Consider the following 21,452-nt stretch of genomic DNA (forward strand, 5'->3'; position numbering starts at 1 on the left):
CCTGGTTTCCTGCTCACATTTTATGCAACAATCTGTTGAGTGACAATCTGTTGAGAAGGGCTATTTAAAGAAATGGGCTGTACCAGTATGAAAAGAACATGCATTTGTCAAAATCGCTCCATTTTCATATCTGAGCCTGTGTCAAGATCAGAGTACCTCTCAACACAAGAGTGGGCTCTAGGAAAAGGTCTGTCAAAAATTTGGGAAACAACAGTAATATATATTCCTAAATCAAACTTCTACCTTTTACAGTGAGATTAAATTAAGTATGTGGTTATCATATCCTCCCCCTTATTAGTCAACAAGATTCAATGACAAAATCCTACAAAACCACCACACAGCAACATTGCTAAAGATAGTTTTTACCACCATGAAATACTTGAGACATTAAACCCATCTTTGAATCTGTCTGAACTATGTTTCCAGGGAAAACTATTAAGACTTTCCCAAATACTACTGGAGGTACTGCAAGGGGAAGATATTGGTAAAAAGAAGTTTAATATTGCACTGAAGTAGTTCATACAACGAAAACTGGTAAAACTGGGGATGGGGGGCGGTGGAGAAAGTTAACATTTTCCAAACAGCCCAAGATGAACAATTCAATCACAAAAATACTTACTGGCCTGTTCCAAAATACTACGAAGCGGTGGCTCCACTCTAGCTAAGAGATCATCACACATCTCCAGAAATTTGCCTCTATGAAAAAAAAACAACAGGTTAAATCACAGTCCACTTTTACGTAGACTAAATGACTATAATCAAACAGACATAACAAGCACTGGCAAAGATGTGGAGAAACTGGACCTCATATACATTCTTAGCAGGAATACAAAATGTTACAGCCACTTTGGAAGAGTTTAGCAATTCTTCAACATATTAAACATGGTGCTCCCATATGACCCAGCAATGCCACTCTAGGTATTTCTCCACAACTGAGAACACGTGACCACACGAAACTCCGCACGTGAATGGTCACAACGTTATTCACAAGAGACAAAAAAGTGGGAAAAACCCTAATTTCCATGAACTGTATTCAGCAAAAAGGGATGAAAAGAATAAAAAGGACTGATTACACGCTGAAACATGGATAAACTTTGAAAATATTATGCTAAGTAAAATAAGGCAATCCCAAAGAAGACATATTATATGACTGACCTCATTTATATGAAATGTTCAGAACTAAATCCAAAGAGACAAAGTAGATTAATGACTGCCTAGGACTAAGGACAGGAAGAACAGATGTGGAAAGACAAGTTACTAGGTAAGGGGATTTTTTTTCCCTTTAATTAATGCTTTATTTTTTACACTGGTTTTAGGTTTACAGAGAAATAAACAGAAAGTACACAGAATTCCCATACACCGCTTATACCCAACTCATTTTCCCTATTAGCATCTTGCATTAGTAAGACACATTTCTAACAACTGATGAGCCAATACTGACACATGGTAGTATAAATTAAGGTTCTACATAATTTGACAAACGGTGCAAGTATTCACCATTACCGTACCATACTGAACAGTTTCACTACTCTAAAAATCTTCCATACTCTATTCATCCCTCCCTTCCACTGAACCTCTAACCATTGATCTTTTTTACTGTCTCCAGTTTTCTCTATTCTAGAATGTCATATCGTTATCATATAGAATGTCATATACAATGTCAAATATTTCTAGAATGTCATATAGTTGGAATCATACAGCCTTTTTAGACTGACTTCTATTGCTTAGAAATATACATTTAAGATTTTCCCATGTCTTTTCACAGAATGATAGCTCATCTAGAGTTTCTTTATGAGGTGATGAAAACATTCTAAAACTGGGTTGTGGTAATGGTTGCACAATTCTGTGAATACATTAAAACCCACTGAATTATAAATGTGTTAACTTTTACGAATTACATTTCAAAAAAAGAAAAACAGTAGAGGTATAGAATGCACCCACCAGAATGGCAAAAATTCAAGATCACTAATACCAATATTGATGAGGATGTGTAGCAACCAAAATCAAGTTTAAAATGACAGTTTTGTTCCCAATATCAAAAAAGTGGAAAGAGTTAAGTGTCTAGCAATAGGAGAAAACCTAAGTCTAAAGTGTCATACTAGGCAGCAATACACAAGAAGGAACAGGTGATATACGCAACAACCAAGTCAGGGGTCCAAACCCTGGGCCATAGACCAGTACTGGTCCTTGGCCTGTTAGGAACCAGGCCACACAGCAGGAAGTAACTGGAGGGCAAGCTTCATCTGTATTTACAGTCATTCCCCATCACTCGCATTTACTACCTGAGCTCCATCTTCTGTCAGATCAGCAGCAGCATAATAAATGTAATGCTCTTGAATCATCCAGGAATCATTCCCATCTCCCCTACCCCCAACATCTGTGGAAAAAATTGTCTTCCACGAAACCAGGCCCTGTTGCCAAAAAAGTTGGGAACTGCTGAACTAAATGAATCTCAATTTCATGCTGACCAAAGAAGTCATACACAAAAAATGAAATACTGTATGATTTCATTTATACTTCTAGAAAAGGTTAATGTAATCTATGCCCCTCAAAATAAAAAACCTTATCGGTGGCTGCCCTTGAGGATGGAGGCCTGAGAAAACTACAATGATGGAGAGTGGTGGTTTGTAGGATGCATGCAACTGTCAAAACTCAGCAAACGACACTTAAAACTTGAGAATGTCTTTATGTAAAAGTACACCAAAAACTACAAACGTTAAACTCTGGTTAATATGCATACTTAAAAGTGTATAGATAGATGGCTTTGAGATGCATCAAAAGATAGACAGAAGGATGGACAGATCAATAGGTATGTGAAAAAACAAGTTAATATTATGAGTAGAGCCTAAGTGGCAGGATAAGAATGTTCACTGTAAAATTCTTCCACTTTTGCTGCATATGTGAAAATGTCCATAATAAAAACATGAAAAACGAAGTACAGAGAGCATTCTAGAAAGACAGCAGTGGTAGTGGTAGAGGTCGTTCCTTTTTATAAAGTTTTACTGAAATTTAAATTCACATACAATAGAAATGACACAAAGTGTCCTATTTAAAGTGCATAATTCAATGGCTCTTAGTATATTCAGAATTGTGCATCACCACTATCAATTTTAAAACATTTTCATCACCCTAAAAGAGTATTTTTACCACCATTAACATTATTCTTCCAACTCCACCAAAACCCTAGCCCTAGGCAACCACTCATTTTGAACATTTCATATAAATAGAATTAGATGAAATGCAGTAATTTTAACTTATTTCTTTCCTCTAGCATAAACTTTTCAAGGTTCATTCATGCTATACTATGCATCTGTACAACAGTTTTTTAACTGCCAAATAATATTCTATTATATGGACATATCATATCTTGTTTATCAGTTGAGTTTTACCTAGTCTATCAGTTGATGGGAATTTGGGTTGTTTCCATTTTGGGGGTATTATAAACAGTGCTGCTATGAACATTTGTGTATAAATTTTTGTGTAAATGTGTTTTCAGTTCTCTTGGATATATACCTAAGAGCAGAAATGCTGAATCATATGGTAACTCAGTATTTTACTCATTTTTATGTGAAATAAGTATTTCTGAGCTTTTAGGAGGGAAGTGAGCACTTCCACTAGAGAAGCACTGGACACACTGCAAACAGTTTGGTGATTCCACAAAAATCTGAATATATAATTACAAGACCAAGCAATTCCACTCCTGGCTATATACCCAAAAGAACTGAAAACAAGATACTCAAACAACTTGTGGTCAATGTTTATAAAGCACTCATCACAAAAGCTAAAAGGTGGAAACACAGATGTCCAGTAATTGATGAATGAATAAATAAAATGTGGTATGCCCACACAAATGGATTATTACTTGCCATAAAAAGCAATGAGGTACGAACACATACAATGTGGATGAACTTAAAAACATTAAGTTAAAGAAGCCAGACACAAAAGAAGCCAAACACATAGTGTAGGATTCCACCTATTATACAAACACAAGAAAGCTATGGTTTAATGAAAAGAAAAAAATAAAAATGAAAACCATCACTTCAAGTAGAAGAAAAAGGTGAGTACAATCTGGTTACTAGGCACAGTAACCTAATTCTGGCAGACTGGAAGCAATTCTGATGCCCATCTCAATATTCTGAGCATGGCTCAGGCCACACTTTCCCAAGCAATTCAGTAGTCTTTGAATTCCACCAGTAAGTAGAGTTCACATCATGAAGAACATTCAAGCAACCTAACCTGGTAACGGAAACATTCTGGGTGTTTCTGAGAATAACCTTGAAACATCAAATTACCCAGAATTCGTTATCATGTTATGCAAAAAGACCTGTTGTCTCAAGTGATACTGAATTACTCAAAAACACAATTTCTGAATCAATGACTAAAGCAAATTCCATATAATTCTGCATTAAAGCACTCTGCCCTGAATTTATGAAAACTAGTGACTCATGTTTTTTGTGTGTGTGTGTGTGTGTGTGTGACTCATGTTTAACACACGTTAAGCACATGTCAAAGAACTGCCAATTTCTTGGAACATTCAATTAACCAGAACAAACCTAATAGTTGACATTATTTGAATAATCAAACCCAAACTTCACATTAAAGGCAAGATCCTGAATGGCCTCTAATTTTTACCTACAAAATCTGAAGTTGTAACAATCATGATAACTTCAACAATTAGATAATTAAGGTTAATACAGAGAAACTCCACAGTTCAGTTTACCATCAAAATATTAATATGGTTACCTATTCATAGTTCCAGAAACATCAACATCATTCATAAAACATTCGATGCTCAAAGGAAGGTCTGAAGCATTTGCACTCATCAATTTCTTGAGTTTCTCACACTCCTGAGACAGTCGTAATAATGCACGGATTTTGGACTTTATGTCTAGCTTGTATTTCTTTCCAAATTCTTCACAGAAGTGATTTACTAGCACCTCATCAAATTTTCTGCCTCCCAGTGTTGTGTCAAATGCAGTGGCCAGAACCTTTGGGAAAAGATGATAATTAGCTAAAAAACTAACCAATTTAAAATTTTACCATGACATTTATCTAACTAGTAAACCGTAATAAAAAGGCAGTAAGGGACATTAAGGTCGAAACAAGGCAACGTGCATATGTCATTTAAACAAGGTTACAACCACTATGAAATGAGACATCATAACCCTCAATTTACAGATCTAGACAGATCAGACAATCTATAAGTCACAAAGACATTAAGTGGTAGAAGTAGAATTCAAAACCCAAGCTCAATTTCAAAACCTATGCCTTCCCCACTACACCAATCTGACTCCAAATAATAATTATAATTCAAGAGCCAATACACTAACATGTCATATACAGTTCTAGTCTTTTCTCTACCACAAAACTGCAAATAATACCAAAGGTTACTAATTATTTAGCTCCATGCAATTTACCACCAGAAAATATGCTAAAGCCTTAACTCACAGTAATCTGTTTCTATTCAGCACAGAAGACTATAATTAGGTTCGGTTATCCTTTTCTAAATCTCTAAAAGAAATCAGAAGCAAACTAGAACTAATCAGATTCAATAATAGAAAACTGGCTAAGTAAATGATGACCAACACCCTCAAAACCATCTCTTCAAAGAATGTTAAATGTCCTCAGGAAGTTGTTCTTAGTGAGTGATCTCATGAAAGAAAGAAAAAAAACAAAAAAAACAGAACTGAATACAGTTCTGTGTTAATTCCAATTTTGTTTTCATAAATGACTAGAATGAAATATTCTGTAGTAAGATCATGGATGTCTTTCCTTTATACATATATGTTTCCAAATTTGGTATGATTCTATAGTATTTTGATAGTTAAATTTAAACTGTAATTGGAAAACTGACAAGTGACAGCTGATAGTGAAGCAAATACTAATACACATCACTCTGACTCAAAGACAAGGCTAAATTATAGCCAATACCTGCTGCCTAAAAAGGTAAGAGTATAAACTGGAATTTAGAAATAATCCTATTATGGATAAAAGTAAAGCTTAAACACTGAGAATAACACTTGGTCCATCATTTGTATCTGTAAAAATCATGATCCTCTTATTTCCCAACCATCCCCAAGATCTGCTTTATATTAAAAAAAAAAGGGAAACAAATCAGAATACAAAGCAGAAGCAAGTCCATTTTTCAAAGAAACAAAGGACTGTAACAAAGAGAAACTCAAAATACCCTTCAAATCTAACAAATACTTATTCTGGGATAGGTAGTTCCATTGGACTAATCCCCAAATTGGAGGAGCAGAAAGCCAATTTAGACCCCGCAGCAAAAACCCTGATACAGAACCCAAGTAATTAAAGCAAATATGCAGATTATCCTTGGTTTTTAAGTACATTCTAGATAAAATCACGAAGATAGAAAATTGATTTTATGTACCACTGAGGAACTAGCAAATACTATCAAATCTGACTGTGACCCACAGACACAGGAAACAAACTTACCGTTACCAAAGTTAAGCACAGGAAGGTAAGGGAGAGGGATAAATTAGGAAGATGGGATTAACACTACTATAAATAAAATAGAGAACCAATAAGGACCTACTGTATAGCACAGGGAACCACACTCAGTATTTTGCAATTTTGTAATTTTCCCTGTAAGGAAAAAAGAATCTGAAAAAGAATTTATCAATGTATGTATAACTGAATCACTATGCTGTAATACCTGAAACTAACACAACATTGTAATAAATCAACTACACTTCAATTAAAAAAATTTTTTAACTCACTGAACACCTAAAATCTATACCTTTCACTCTACATAAATTTTACCTTAATAAAGAGACTAATATAGGAAGTGTGTATACATACTAAAAAAGCTTTTTTCAACTGTGACCAGCATCACCCTCTGGTCCCTCTCTGCCGTTAACATTACTAGACTTCTCTGTGTACAAAACTGCCTTCTCCAGAGCTCTATCATCTCTAGACAGCTAGACTAGAACTCCTAGGCTGGTTTCTTTGGCCAGCCAAGTTCTAGTCACTCCACCCTGTTCCCAGAACACTCAAAACCTTAAGAGAATACCTTTATCATCCCTTAATCCTCGGTGTAAGACATCTGAAGGAACTATACATTAAAGACTCCCTAGTAAACCTGCAAGGCAAGCATTATTTTCCCCACATTACAGATTAAAAAAACAGGCTCAGGAATCTAAGGACTTTTTCCTCAAGTTCTATGCTCTTTGCTTCATTATCTTGTCAACACCTCAAAAATTATTTTGGGCTTCCAACTTCCACCCCACCCCTACACAACTAATTTCTAATTCAGATGGCTCATACCAAGTTTCCACTAGTGAAACAAAATTCTTTAAGATGCATTTATTTATGGCTGAGGTGGGCCCTCACTGCGCTCTCTAGTGGGCTTCCTTTAGTTGCAATGGCTCATGCTTCAGAGCACAGGCTCTAGGCGTACAAGCTTCAGCACTTGTGGCGTACAGACTCAACAGCCGCAGCCCAAGGGCTCTAGAGCACACGGTCAGTAGCTGCGGCACACAGGCTTCACCTGAGCAGCACATGGCATCTTCCTGGACCAGAGCACAAACCCATATCCCGTGAATTGACAGGAGGATTCTTAATCACTGGACCACCAGGGAAGCCCCGAAACACAACTCCATAACCAACTACTTTAAGTTGCCTGTCATGAATTCCTAATTATCATACATCTGTAATATAGTCTCCTGGGAAAAATATACTTACTTTAAGTTTTCCTCTGTTAAACGCACATACAGAAACTTGATAAGAAGAATGCCCCATGTCTACAAAAACTACATTTCTTGGTTTCTCTTCTAAGGCAGGAAGATCTTGTTTATAGATTCCATATGCAAGAGCAACTACACAATAATACAAAAATAATGTTATCATTTTAGTAGTAAACTTAAAACTCATTTACATAGGAAAAAAGAGATTTACAACTGCAAAAAACGATTCAAAATCCTTATAAGCTCTGCATGGTTTATTCATGAAGAACACTGACTTCGAAGAGTTATACGCTGACATTCATTTCACTTTGGCTTCCTTAATGTTTCCAATTTCCAGTTCCAGCAACTGTGGCAATTTTTTCAAAAACCACTTTCTCCCACTTTTCCAAACATTTTCCCCCATATTCCCTTGTGCCATCTCTCAACACTCCCATATATTCTGCCTCCTGAGATCTTGCTTTATAAACCCCACCCCTCTGACTCTACTGGCCCACAAGTTGGGAGAAAAACCCAATATTTAAACCAAAGCAATGCTCCAAGCAGACAATAAATGTAGTTCCTTTCCAAGAAAGCATGCAATTAAATATCAAAGTGCTATGAAGATACAGAAAAAGAACTTGTCAAGTAAACTCTTCATATGTGACAAGGTACCCAAAAATACTGTGACACTGGTGGTAAGTGTTCCAAGTAAAATATGGAATAAGAAACCCTAGGGTTTTAAGATTTCACCACCTCTGAGATTGAGCAAGTAAAAAAAAAATTTCAGTTAATAATCACTTACCTGCAGTAGTTTCATTCATTAATCGCAGACAATTGAGACCAGCAATCTGTGTTGCATCCATCACTGATCGTCTTTCTGCATCAGTATAGAAACAAGGAACCTATAAAAAGAATTTTTTAATTTACCGTATTATGGAGATTCCTGATTTAAAATATACCTGTCAAAAAAACAGTAAAACCCAGAAATGCCCTCAAATAGCTACAGCATTTTATTCTGTATTATGATCAAGGAAATCTTTCAAATCAGTACAGAAAATCTGAACTATTCTATAGTTTTGGGACAAATGGACAGCCACATGGAAAATAAAGTTGCATCCCTACTAAACACCAAACACCAAAATATATTTCAAACCAAAGATGTAAATACTTTTTAAAAATCATGAGTATCAGAATAAAAGGGAATCTTTACTGTCAAAGAAAGAAGGAAAAAAACAGAAGGGATTTTCTAAATGTAACACAAAATCCAAAAGAACCAGCAGGTCAAGATGAGCATCCTCTGGTGGCCGGTGCTGGGGCCCAAGACGTGGCCGGGAAATCAGCGGCACTGGGGCCAAGGGTCGCAGCAAGCAGGACTGCTCACTACCTCTCACTCGCCTGGCAGCAACAGCAGCAGGCATCAGCAAGGCCCAAGGGAATGGGGCACAGGCCCGGTGTGTGGGGCGCTCAGCTGGACCCTGGTTCACTCAACCTGCATGATGCTTTTCTTGCTCTGGAAGCTGGTGCAGTGGCTAGGATTCACTGCCTCTGAGATCTTTGTGTACTTGCCGGGTGTTTTTTGTGCTACTGGCCCTATGTGATTACAGCCTGGCTCCAAGCCTCTCCTGGCTAAACATGTTTGTGCCCTTCTTTGCTGCTCACAAGCTTGGTACCTACTTCCCCACTATCATCTCCATGCACCTCTCCCAGGACGGAGAGAAGCGGTTGGCTGTGCTCAGCCTTTTCTGCTGCTGCTGCTAAGTCACTTCAGTCGTGTCCAACTCCGTGCGACCCCAGAGATGGCAACCCACCAGGCTCCCCCGTCCCTGGGATTCTCCAGGCAAGAACACGCAAGAACAATGGAGTGGGTTGCCATTTCCTTCTCCAATGCATGAAAGTGAAAGTGAAATCGCTCAGTCGTGTTTGACTCATAGCGACCCCATGAACTGCAGCCCACCAGGCTCCTCCATCCATGGGCTTTTCCAGGCAAGAGTAGTGGAGTGGGTTGCCATTGCCTTCTCCTCAGCCTTTTCTGGGTATACACAATTCAAATTCAAGATGATACTGTGCCAGAAGCTGGTGCAGCAGACTTAGGAACTCTGGTTTGGCCTGATCATGTCTCACGTCTTCATTCTCCTGCAGTTGCTCATGAGCTGCACCTGCTGAGGCAACTAGCCTTGCAGAGGATAAGCTAGAATGCTGGACCCCAGGATGAGGCCCCACTTCCACCATACCACTGAAGAAGCCTGGGCCTGAAAGTCAGCTTGTGCCCTGCCCAGTGCCCACTTTTCTCTATACCAATCATGTCTACAATTTTCCCTCAGCAGGGATACAAAGAGCAGCCTTGACCCTTAAAATGTATTCCCTCTTATTTCACGATTTAAATAGCTAATCCTGAACTAACATCCTAGTAAAAGCCCCAGGCCAGACAGTCCTGACCTCCTCTGTCAGGTGAAAACTGCATATAAGTAAAATGGTCTGATGAGCTCTGAGTATTTTCATGGATCTGGGAAAGGACTCATCGCACAAAGGCTGCTAAGCTGGAATCAGTGTTTCCCCTGGCCAGCAGAGCCAACCTGTGAGTTCTCTGTCCCATTCCCTGAGACGAGACTTCCTAGACGCTCTATCTCTTTCTTAAAAAGTGTAAACCAGCTTGTGAATCCTCCCCTGTGCTACTGGGGAGGATGGCCCTTATCATCATTCCAACCCAGGCAGAGTATGTTGAGTGAGCATGATTGGGACCCTATCTGTAGTCCTGTCGCCTGAGAAAAAAAGAACTTTCCACTTGCTTTCAAGGCGCTGCTTGGCTTCCAATCCCAGCAGACTGCAGTACCATGACTCTTCCACCATCTTGTGGCCAGCACTGTTAGTGCACCTAGGACAGACTTAGGACCAGATAGAGTTCTTTTCAAGAAAACTGGAGACACCAAGGGAACATTTCATGCAAAGATAGGCACAATAAAGGACAGAAACAGCAAGGACCTACCTAACAGAAGTAGAAGAGATTAAGAGGAGGTGGCTAGAATACACAGAAGTGTACAGAAAAGGTCTTAATGACCAGGATAACCACAATGGCATGATCACTCACCTAGAGCCAGACAGCCTGGAGTATGAAGTTAAGTGACCCTTAGGAAGCATTACAACGAACAAAGCTAGTGGAGTAATGGAATTCTAGTTAAGCTATTTCTAATTCCAAAACATGATGCTGTTAAAGTGCTGCACTCAATACGCCAGCATATTTGGAAAACTCAGCAGTGGCCACAGGAGTGAAAAAGGCCAGTTTTCATTCCAACCCCTAAAAAGGGCAATGCCAAAGAATCTTCAAACTACCACTGCGCTCATTTCACGTTCTAGCAAGGTCATGCTTAAAATCCTTCAAGCTAGGCTTCAACAATACGTGAACCAAGAACTTCCAGAGGTACAAGCAGGATTTAGAAAAGGCAGAGGAACCAGAGATCCAATTGCCAGTATCCGCTGGATCATAGATAAAGCAAGGGAATTTCAGAAAAACATCTACTACTGCTTCATTGACAATGCTAAAGCCCTGGACTGTGTGGATCACAACAAACTGTCAAAGAAAGAGATGGAAATACTAGACCACCTTACCTGTCTCCTGAGAAATCTGTGTGCAGGTCAAGAAGCAATAGTTTGAACCGGACAGGGGAAAACAGACTGGTTCAAAATTGAGAAATAAGTACATCAAGGCTGTATATTGTCTCCCTGCTTATTTAACTTATATGCGGAGTACATTATGTGACATGTCAGGCTGGATGAATCACAACCTGGAATCAAGATTCCTAGAGAAATATAAACAACCTCAGATATGCAGATGATACCACTTTAACGACAGAAAGCAGAGAGGAACTAAACAGCTTCTTGATGAGTGGTGAAAGAGGAGAATGAAAAAGCTGACTTAAAAACTCAACATTCAAAAAACTAAGATCATGGCATCCGGTCCCATCACTTCTTGGCAAACAGATGGGGAAAAAGTGGAAATAGTGGCAGATTTTATTTTCTTGGCCACCAAAATCACTGCAGATGGTGACTGCAACCATGAAATTAAAAGATGCTTGCTCCTTGGGAAGAAAAGCTACTGACAAACTTAGACAGCATATTAAGCAGCAGGGACAAAACTCTGCCAACAAAGGTCCATAGAGTCAAAGCTATGGTTTTTCCAGTAGTCATGTACGGATGTGAGAGTTGAACTATAAAGAAGGCTGAGCACTGAAGAATTGATGCTTTCCAACTGTGGTACTGGAGAAGACTCTTCAGGGTCCCCTGGACAGCAAGGAGATCAAACCAGTCAATCGTAAAGGAAGTCAACCCTGAATATTCATTGGAAGGACTGATGCTGAAGCTCCAATACTATGGCCACCTAGTGGGAAAAGCCCACCCACTGGAAAAGACCCTGATGCTGGGAAAGATTGAGGGCAGGAGCAGAAGGCAGTGACGGAAGATGAGATGGCTGGATGGTGTCACTGACTCAATGGACATGAGTTTGAGCAAGCTCCAGGAGATGGTGAAGGACAGGGAAGCCTGGTGTGCTGCAGTCCATGGGCTTGCAAAGAGTCAGACACAACTTAGTGGCTGAACAACAAAGGGACATTCCGGGTGGCGTAGTGGTAAAGTATCCGCCTGCCAACACAGGAGATGCAGGTTTGATCCCTGGGTCAGGAAGGTCCTCTGAAGGAGGAAACTGCAACCCACTCTAGTATTCTTGCCTGGAAAATTCCACGGACATAGCAGCCTGGCAGGCTAGAGTCGGACATGACTGAGCTCGCACACAAGGGATCAGGAGGAGGAGCAGGTGTTCTAATGCTCATAGGGACTGAGACCTACAAATGTTAAGTTTACAAGTGATCATATCCACGTCTGTTGGACTGATGTCTTTGGTTGATGTCAATCAGGTGCCAAATGAGAACATTTGCTAAGATAAAAAGAATGTTTTGCTAGGGAAGGAAAAGGGGGAGCGGAACTGAAACATCTGATTCATTATAAAATTTTAACACCCTAATGAGGAAAAATATTTGCAACTCACATCATAAAATAGCAAAGAGCTAATCTAATATTCAAAGAACTACAAATCAAAATGAAGACCACGCTTCCCTGGTAGCTCAGTAATAAAGAATCCGCTTGCCAACACAGGAGACACAGGTTCGATGCCTAATCCGGGAGCTCACACATGCCACGGAGCAACTAAGCCTGTGGGCCACAACTATTCAGCCTGTGCTCTAGAGCCCTGGAGTTGCAACTACTGAAGCCCACACGCCCTAGAGCGCATGCTCTGTAACAGAAGAGGAAACCACAATGAGAAGCCCACACACTACAACTAGAGAGCAGCCCCCCTTGCAACAACTAGAGAAAAGCCTGTACGGCAACAAAGACCTAGCACAGCCAAAAATAAACAATTTTTAAAAACATAATAAAGTTTTAAAAATGTTGGAGAAAAGTAAAAGAAAAACATTTTAAAAAAATGTTTTCTAAAAAACTGAAGACCATAAATTCAAAATAAAATGAGGAAAGGATAGGAATATTTCACAAAAAGTGAAATACAAAATGGTTCGTAAATTCTTTTTTTTGTTTTGTTTTGTTTTTATTTATTTCTTTGACTGTGTTGGGTCTTACATGCAGCATGTGGGATCTACTTCCCTGACCAGGGATCGAACCCTGGGCCCCCTGCATTGGGAGCATGGAGCCTTAGCCACTGGACCACCAGGGAAGTCCCCAAAATGGTTCATAAATTCTAAAACATTCAAGTTTACCTAAAAAGTAAAATATTAAAATCACACATACTTTGCTACCATTATTCATTGGTCAGAATTATCTGACAAACAAGCTGAGCTGATGAGGCTGTGGTCAAACAAGCCCTCTTGTGCACTGCTGACATAAATATAAATTAGTACAAATTCTCTAAAGGGCAATTACACAATAGGTGTTAAAATTTAAAACATATGTATCCTCAGTCCCAGCAATTGCACTTCTAGGAAGTTAGCCTATAACCTACAAACTTATCATGTAAGAGCAAAATGTATTTGTCCAACTTTTACTCACTATAGTATTCTTTGCAATTAAAAAGACAAAATCGGGAAGTAACCGAGATGTCCAACAAAAAGAGACCATGCTGTGTTCTGTATTTAGTTGTTCAGTTGTATCCGACTTTTCGACCCCATGGACTGTAGCCCACCAGGCTCCTCTGTCCATAGGGATTATCCAGGCAAGAATACTGGAGTGGGTTGCCATGCCTTCCTCCAGGGGATCTACCCAACGCAGAAATCAAAGCCAGGTCTCCTGCATTGCAGGTGGATTCTGAACTACCAGGGAAGCCCATGAATACTGGAGTAGGGAGCCTATCCCTTCTCCAGGGGAGCTTCCCGACCCGGAACCGAACCAGGGTCTCCTCTGGTGCAGGAGGATTCACTACCAGCTGAGCCACCAGGGAAACCCCCCAAAAAAGAGACTACAGTTAAATATTAATAGATTATGGCACATGCGTAAACTGGGACATTCTGCTCCACGACATGGAACGAAGCACCTCTCTAATGCTATGAAACAAGTAAGAAGCCGTCCAAAATTTCTTAAAAGAAAAATAAAAATACAGACAGACCTGTACTTACTTGCTCGGGTACATAAAAACCTCTGGAAAGATCTGTAACAAAATGGTAAAACTAGTAATCTCTGGGAAGGAAAATCTACTTACTAGGTAGCAGAGGTGCTAAAGCTTCCCATACACCCTTTTATACATGTGATTTGATTCAAACTTGAGGGCTATTATTAGCTTTCCCAAAATATACAACTTATATTTAACAATCATCAATTTACAAACAGAGCAAAATACACCCAGGCCCTATTTACGGAGCGGTCAGATACCACCACAGCACCAAAGGCTGGAGCAGCAACTGCACGGAAGAGAGTGCACACATAGGCCAGAGACCAGTCCTCAGACAAGCCCGCCGGCAAGGTCAGCCCTTCCCTGAATCCAGGGACCTGAAGGACAAGTAGTTCCCCAAAGCGACAGAAAAACTTCCCTAAATTATAAGAGTGGCTCACTGTGCCTAAACTGTTTGTACAACGTAGTTTATGTTTTTATACTTAAATTTCCTTCTGGAATTCTCACATTTTGGTACATCCAAGGTATAGCATGCCTTTGTGAATGACCTCCAACAGAAATCCTGGACTCTGAGCCTCAGGCCAAACTCCCCTGGTATATAACATTTCACATGTGTTGTTACAACTTGTTGTTGGAGGAATTAAGCACTCTGGTCCAACGCCCATGGATGGGGACTCTTGGAAGCTTTTAGCTGGTTTCCTCCATATGTTCTCCACATACGATTTCCCTTTACTGATTCTGCTTTGCATCCTTTCACTACAATAAATCTTAGCCATGAATATGGTTTTATTCTGAGTCTTGTAAACTCTCCAAGCAAATCACCAAAATTCTCCAGGACCCTCAACACATAACTTAATCCATCACCTTTTAACTGGATCCCAAAAGCTGGAAAAGCAGCTCAGGCAGTCTTGCCATTTTAGATAAAATTTACCTCTATACAGAGCAAATTTTGTCACCCTGCTTATTTAACTTATATGCAGAGTACATCATGAGAAACACTGGGCTGGAGGAAGCACAAATTGGAATCAAGACTGCCGGGAGAAATGTCAATAACCTCGGATATGCAGATGACACCACCCTTATGGCAAAAAGTGAAGAACTAAAGAGTCTCTCAATGAAAGTGAAAGGAGAGAGTGAAAAAGTTGGCTTAAAGCTCAACATTCAGAAAATAAAGATCATGGCATCCGGTCCCATCACTTCATGGCAAATAGATGGGGAAACAGTGGATGACTTTATTTTTCTGGGCTCCAAAATCACTGCAGATGGTGATTGCAGCCATGAAATTAAAAGATGCTTACTCCTTGGAAGGAAAGTTATGACCAACCTGGACAGCATATTGAAAAGCAGAGACATTACTTTGTCAACAAAGGTCCATCTAGTCAAAGCTATGGTTTTTCCAGTGGTCATGTATGGATGTGAGAGTTAGACTATAAAGAAAGCTGAGTGCCGAAGAATTGATGCTTTTGAACTTGATGTTGGAGAAGACTCTTGAGAGTCCCTTGGACTGCAAGGATATCCAACCAGTCCATCCTAAAGGAGATCAGTCCTGGGTGTTCATTGGTAGGACTGATGTTGAAGCTGAAACTGCAATACTTTGGCCACCTGATGCGAAAAGCTGACTCATTTGAAAAGACCCTGATGCTGGGAAAGATTGAGGGCAGGAGGAGAAGGGGACAAGAGAGGATGAGATGGTTGGATGGCATCACTGACTCAATGGACATGGGTTTGGGTAGACTCCGGGAGTTGGTGATAGAGAAACCTGGCATGCTGCCCTGCATGGGGTCACAAAGAGTCGGACACAACTGAGCAACTGAACTGAAATACAGAGCAAAATTCAGAATCAAAGTTAGGACAGTAGGTGGGGAAAATGTCCACTGAAATCTGAAAGTCCACTAGAGATTTGGGGGAAAGCAGAAACCATCTAAGAAACACAGTGCCTGTATTGAATCTGAGCTCTTCAAAGGAAGTAGCATTCTTCTTTGCATCCTCCAAATGTGGGTTATGGGCCATAATCCAATTCTTCCTGACAAAAGTCAGTATGATTTTACTAGATAGCCAAGAAACAAGAACTCCATCAGACAAAGACTATGGGGTGAAATAAGCCCAACTGCTTTGCCAATCAGCGCACCAAAATTAAGACAAAACAGGCCAATAAACAACAAAGTTCTACTGTGCAGCACAGGGAACTATGTTCAATATCCTGTCACAAATCATAATGGAAAGCAATATATATATATATGCACATACGCGCGCGCACACACACACACACACACATATGGGGCTTCCCTGGTGGTTCAGACGATAAAGAATCTGCCTGCAATGCAAAAGACCTGGGTTCCATCCCGGGTGGGGAAGATCCCCTAGAGAAGGGAACAACAACACAGTCCAGTCTTCCTGCCTGGAGAATTCCATGGACAGAGGGGCCTGGCAGGCTACAGTCCATGGGGTAGCAAATGAGTCAGATACAACTTAGCGACTAACACATTACATGTATACATATATAAATTTATTACCAAGTCACTTTGCTATACAGGAGAAATTACACACTTTACATCAGTTATACGTCAAAAAAAAAATTTAATAAAAATTTGAAAGACAAAAGAAACCAAAGAGCTAAAATATCAGATAACAACTGCAGAATGAGGAAATTCACTGGAAAAGCAAATTCAACCACCTAAATTTCAACAGTCCCTAAGGATGCCACCATACTACAAGCACAAAGCTATAAACAGCCAGGCTTCCATCTAAATAGGCAAGTGGAAATTTCAAGGTGAAGTCTACTGCTGTCTTGCCTTTAGTGCTGGATATAAAAACAGCAAAGATACAGAGACAGGAATAGAGAAAAAACATTTCTTATTGAGAGTATTCAACTAATTCAACAAACAAGAGGCTACCATGTACCAGGCACTATGCAGGGTGCTAGAAGGAATCCAGGAAGCAGCAGGCTTAGTCAGAGAGAAGCCTTTAAACAGACAGAGTAATAGAAGCAAGAGCAAAAACTAGGGAAGGAAAAAAAATATTCAAGAATATCAGAACCAGTCTGAAAAGTTCTTATAATAATGATTGCCACCTAAGACAAAAAGCAATTTTATTTTCAATTAACAGCTTTCTTCTTTCTGCTTCTTCACAGACCCTAATAATGTGCAGGGATGAAACTTACCGAAACAACACAGTCCACAACAGGCTTCTTAAGAACACTTTCTGCTGTCTCCTTCAGTTTGGATAAAAGCATGGCAGTCACCTGCTCCGTGGTAAAACTACGTTCCTCCTCCATATATTTCACCTGCAATAAAAAACAAAAGGATCTAAACTTAACTGTATTTCTTCATGTCCTAAAAACCTAAAATGAATAATTTCTAAATCATCAGTGTAACATTATCTCAAGAGGAAATTAAGAAAGCTAGTTTTGGAAGCAAAAAATAATTCAAAGGTCACTTTTAGCTTGTTAACGTGCTTACCAACCAGGATACCTGGAGATGAGATTCAGTTCAATTCAGAAGCTCAGTCATGTCTGACTCTTTGCAACCCCATGGACTGCAGCATGCCAGGCTTCCCTATCCATCACCAACTCCCGGAGCTGCTCAAACATATCCATCAAGTCAGTGATGCCATACAACCATCTCATCCTCTGTCATCCATTTCTCCTCCTGCCGTCAATCTTTCCCAGCATCAGGGTCTTTTCAAATGAGTCAGTTCTTCACATCAAAGTATTAGAGTTTCAGCTTCAGCATCAGTCCTTCCAATGAATATTCAGGACTGATTTCTTTTAGGATTGACTGGTTTGATACCCCTGCAGTTCAAGGGACTTTCAAGTCTTCTGCAACACCGCAGTTCCAAAGCATCAATTCTTCGTCTTTCTTTACAGTCCAACTCTCATATCCATATATCTATGACTACTGGAAATACCATAGCTTTGACTAGACAGACCTTTGTTGGTAAAGTCAAGTCTCTGGTTTTTAATATGCTGTCTAGGCTGGTAATAGCTTTTCTTCCAAGGAGCAAGCATCTTTTAATTTCATGGCTGCAGACACCATCTGCAGTGCTTCTGGAGCCCAAAAAAATAAAGTCTGTCACTGTTTCCACTGTTTCCCCATCTATTTGCCATGAAGTGATGGGACTGGATGCCATGATCTTAGTTTTCTGAATGTTGAGTTTCAAGCCAACTTTTCCATCAAGAGGCTATTTAGTTCTGCTTTACTTTCTGCCATAAGGGTGGCGTCATCTGCATATCTGAGGTTACTGATACTTCTCCCAGCAATCTTGATTCCAGCTTGTGCTTCATCCAGCCCGGCATTTCACATGATGTACTTACTCCTCATATAAGTTAAATAAGCAGGGTGACAATATACAGCCTTGACATACTCCTTTCCTGATGTGGAACCAGTCTGTTGTTTCATGTCCGGTTCTGACTGTTGCTTCTTGACCTGCACAGATTTCTCAGGAGGCAGGTAGGTAGTCTGGTATTCCCATCTCCTGAAGAATTTTTCACAGTTTGCTGTGATGCACATAGTCAAAGGCTTTGGCATAGTCAATAAGGCAGAAGTAGATGTTTTTCTGGAACTCTCTTGCTTTTTCTGTGATTCAAGGGATGTTAGCAATTTGATCTCTGGTTCCTCTGCCTTTTCAAAACCTAGTTTGAACATTTGGAAGTTCTCAGCTCACGTACTGTTGAAGCCTAGCTTGGAGAATTTTGAGCATTACCTTGCTGGCATTGTTCTTTACAGCATCGGACTTTACTTTCATCACCATTAATAGCTACAACTGAGTGTTGTTTTTGTTTTGGTTCCATCTCTTCATTCTTTCTGGAGTTATTTCTCCACTCTTTTCCAGTAGCATATTGAGCACCTACTGACCTGGGGAGTTCATCTTTCAGTGTCATATCTTTTTGTCTTTTCATATTTTCATGGGGTTCTCAAGGCAAGAATACTGAAGTGGTTTGCCATTCCCTTCTCCAGTGGACCACATTTTGTCAGAACTCTCCACCATGACCCGTCTGTCTTGGGCGGCCCTACACAGCATGGCTTATAGTTTCATTGAGACAGACAAGGCTGTGGTCCATGTGATCAGTTTGATTAGTTTTCTGTGATTGTGGTTTTCATTCTGTCTGCCCTCCGACAGGAAAGGATAAGAGGCTTATGGAAGCTTCTGATGGGAGACACTGACTATGGGGAAAACTGGGTCTTGTTCTGATGGTTAGGGCCATGCTCAGTAAATCTTTAATCCAATTTTCTGTTGATGAGCAGGGCTGTGTTCCCTCCCTGTTGTTTGACCTGAGACCAAACTGTGGTGGAAGTAATGAAGGTAATGGTGACCTCCTTCAAAAGGTCCCATGCACACACTGCCACACTCAGTGTCCCCAACCCTGCAGCAAGCCACTGCCGACTCACACCTCCTCCAGAGACTCCTGGACACTCACAGGCAAGTCTGAGTCAGTCTCTTGTAGGGTCACTGCTCCTTTCATCTGTGTCCATGAGGACCACTATGTCAGTGGTATGTTCTGACCACCAACAAAACTTGAGACAACTACCTGGGAGAAGCGAACTGGTGTGTAACTCACCATAACCCACACTGCCCCTCCATTAAAGGGCCTGGTGGTGGAAACTATTTTATCATCTAACATATTATGTATATTTTACTTTGCTCACTGTGTTGACTTTATAATCATCACCTCAATTACGATCCAATCTAAGGCAATAGTTTTTGTCAGATCTGTTCACTGCTGACTCGATGGACATGCGTTTCAGCAAGCTCCAGGAGCTGGTGATGGACAGGGAAGCCTGGCATGCTGCAGTCCATGGGGCCACAAAGAGTAGGACACGACTGAACGACTGAACTGACCTTAGCCCCAACATCAAGGGTAGACCTGACAAAATAAATAATTGTTGACACCTTCAAGATATCCTACACCCTGCATAAAGGTATGAAATTCTGACAAGAGTTACAAACTGTAAATGCTGAAAAGACTGCCTAAGGTCCTATTTCACATGTCCATACTTCCCAACTACAATACAGACCAAAAAATGTCAACTCTGTACTTTCAGCTCCTGCTCCAACTTGACCACCATCTTCTCACGTTCTCCCTCCCAAACCCAACCATCATTTATTCTGGTTTAGAACAGTTTCTCACCTTCCTGATACAGACAGGAAAATATATATCCTCCCGGTGAGCCTTTCAAAGCTACCTTTTCTCATGTAAATATTCCAAAATTCCTCCAGCCTCATACTTGGATCCACAGGTGTTCTCCCTAGTCTCTCTTCCTCCTTTGGCTCTTCTGATTAAATCTGCCAATACCCACCCTATTTCTTTCTTAACTATTAAGCAATTTCCTCACCTCTGTTTCCTTTTCTTCCTCCTCTGCACTTCTTTATCCATCATTAGGCCCATTAAAACTGTTTTAAAATTACTGCTGAAAACACCCTAAGTAAATCCAGTGATCCTTTTTCAGTTATCAGAAATCTTTACTTTCAAATTCAACTGAATTCTCAGCTACAACCGCAAAACTGACTATCTTTTTCCCACGATTTTCAACATCTCTTGGACTTGAACCTGTTCCCATGATCCTTACTTCTCCAAATGGGGTGTCTCAAAAATCAAATCTCCTCTCTCTAAACTCGGTTGCCTGGAAAGCTCAAACATACTTCTGGATTCCTTTTACCACCTGAGTGCAAGAGACAGATGTGTTCACCATACCCATTGCTCAGCCTCTCATCTTTTTGAATGATCAGCTCACTTCATGCTTCACAAAGAGATTCTCCTAGATATTCCAGAGATAGCAAAGACTAAACTCCCTTTTCTCCAAAAGAACAACACCGTTTTCCAATCCTACTGTCGAGAGTATGACTACATATCTGGGAGTGACTTTAAAGTGTTGATTTCTTTTCTTGTTCCTCCAGTAATCACTCACTAAAATCATACCAGAAAGACTACTGGGCATTAGAAAACAAGACAAGAAGTTAACTTCACATCGTCACCACCTATCTGTCCAACCCCTATTAACAGTGCCACCTATGGCTCCCAAATAAAAGCCAGATCATTTAAAAAAAAAAAAAAATGCCAAATGGTCTTCACCAGCAAGACTTCCCAAAGCATTTGTAACAATTTTCATTACAAGTTAAAACTAGAATGGTATGATATACATTGATCTGGTAACATTCTCAAGGGC

At 40.1% G+C, this 21,452-nt stretch overlaps 1 protein-coding gene across 1 annotated transcript in view; it reads right to left on the minus strand.

Moving 5' to 3' along the window:
* Positions 1-21,452, minus strand: part of HSPA4 (heat shock protein family A (Hsp70) member 4) — a 49,734-nt gene that overhangs the window by 16,148 nt on the left and 12,134 nt on the right. The window contains exons 4-8 of the mRNA XM_043465523.1: positions 17,450-17,572; positions 8,488-8,587; positions 7,705-7,838; positions 4,744-4,988; positions 620-696 (exon numbers count right to left, since the gene is read on the minus strand). Of these exons, the coding sequence (XP_043321458.1) occupies positions 620-696; positions 4,744-4,988; positions 7,705-7,838; positions 8,488-8,587; positions 17,450-17,572 (679 nt within the window). The remainder of the gene's footprint in view (positions 1-619; positions 697-4,743; positions 4,989-7,704; positions 7,839-8,487; positions 8,588-17,449; positions 17,573-21,452) is intronic.

The sequence above is a fragment of the Cervus canadensis genome, chromosome 4, assembly GCF_019320065.1.
Source record: "Cervus canadensis isolate Bull #8, Minnesota chromosome 4, ASM1932006v1, whole genome shotgun sequence".
NCBI lineage: Eukaryota > Metazoa > Chordata > Mammalia > Artiodactyla > Cervidae > Cervus > Cervus canadensis.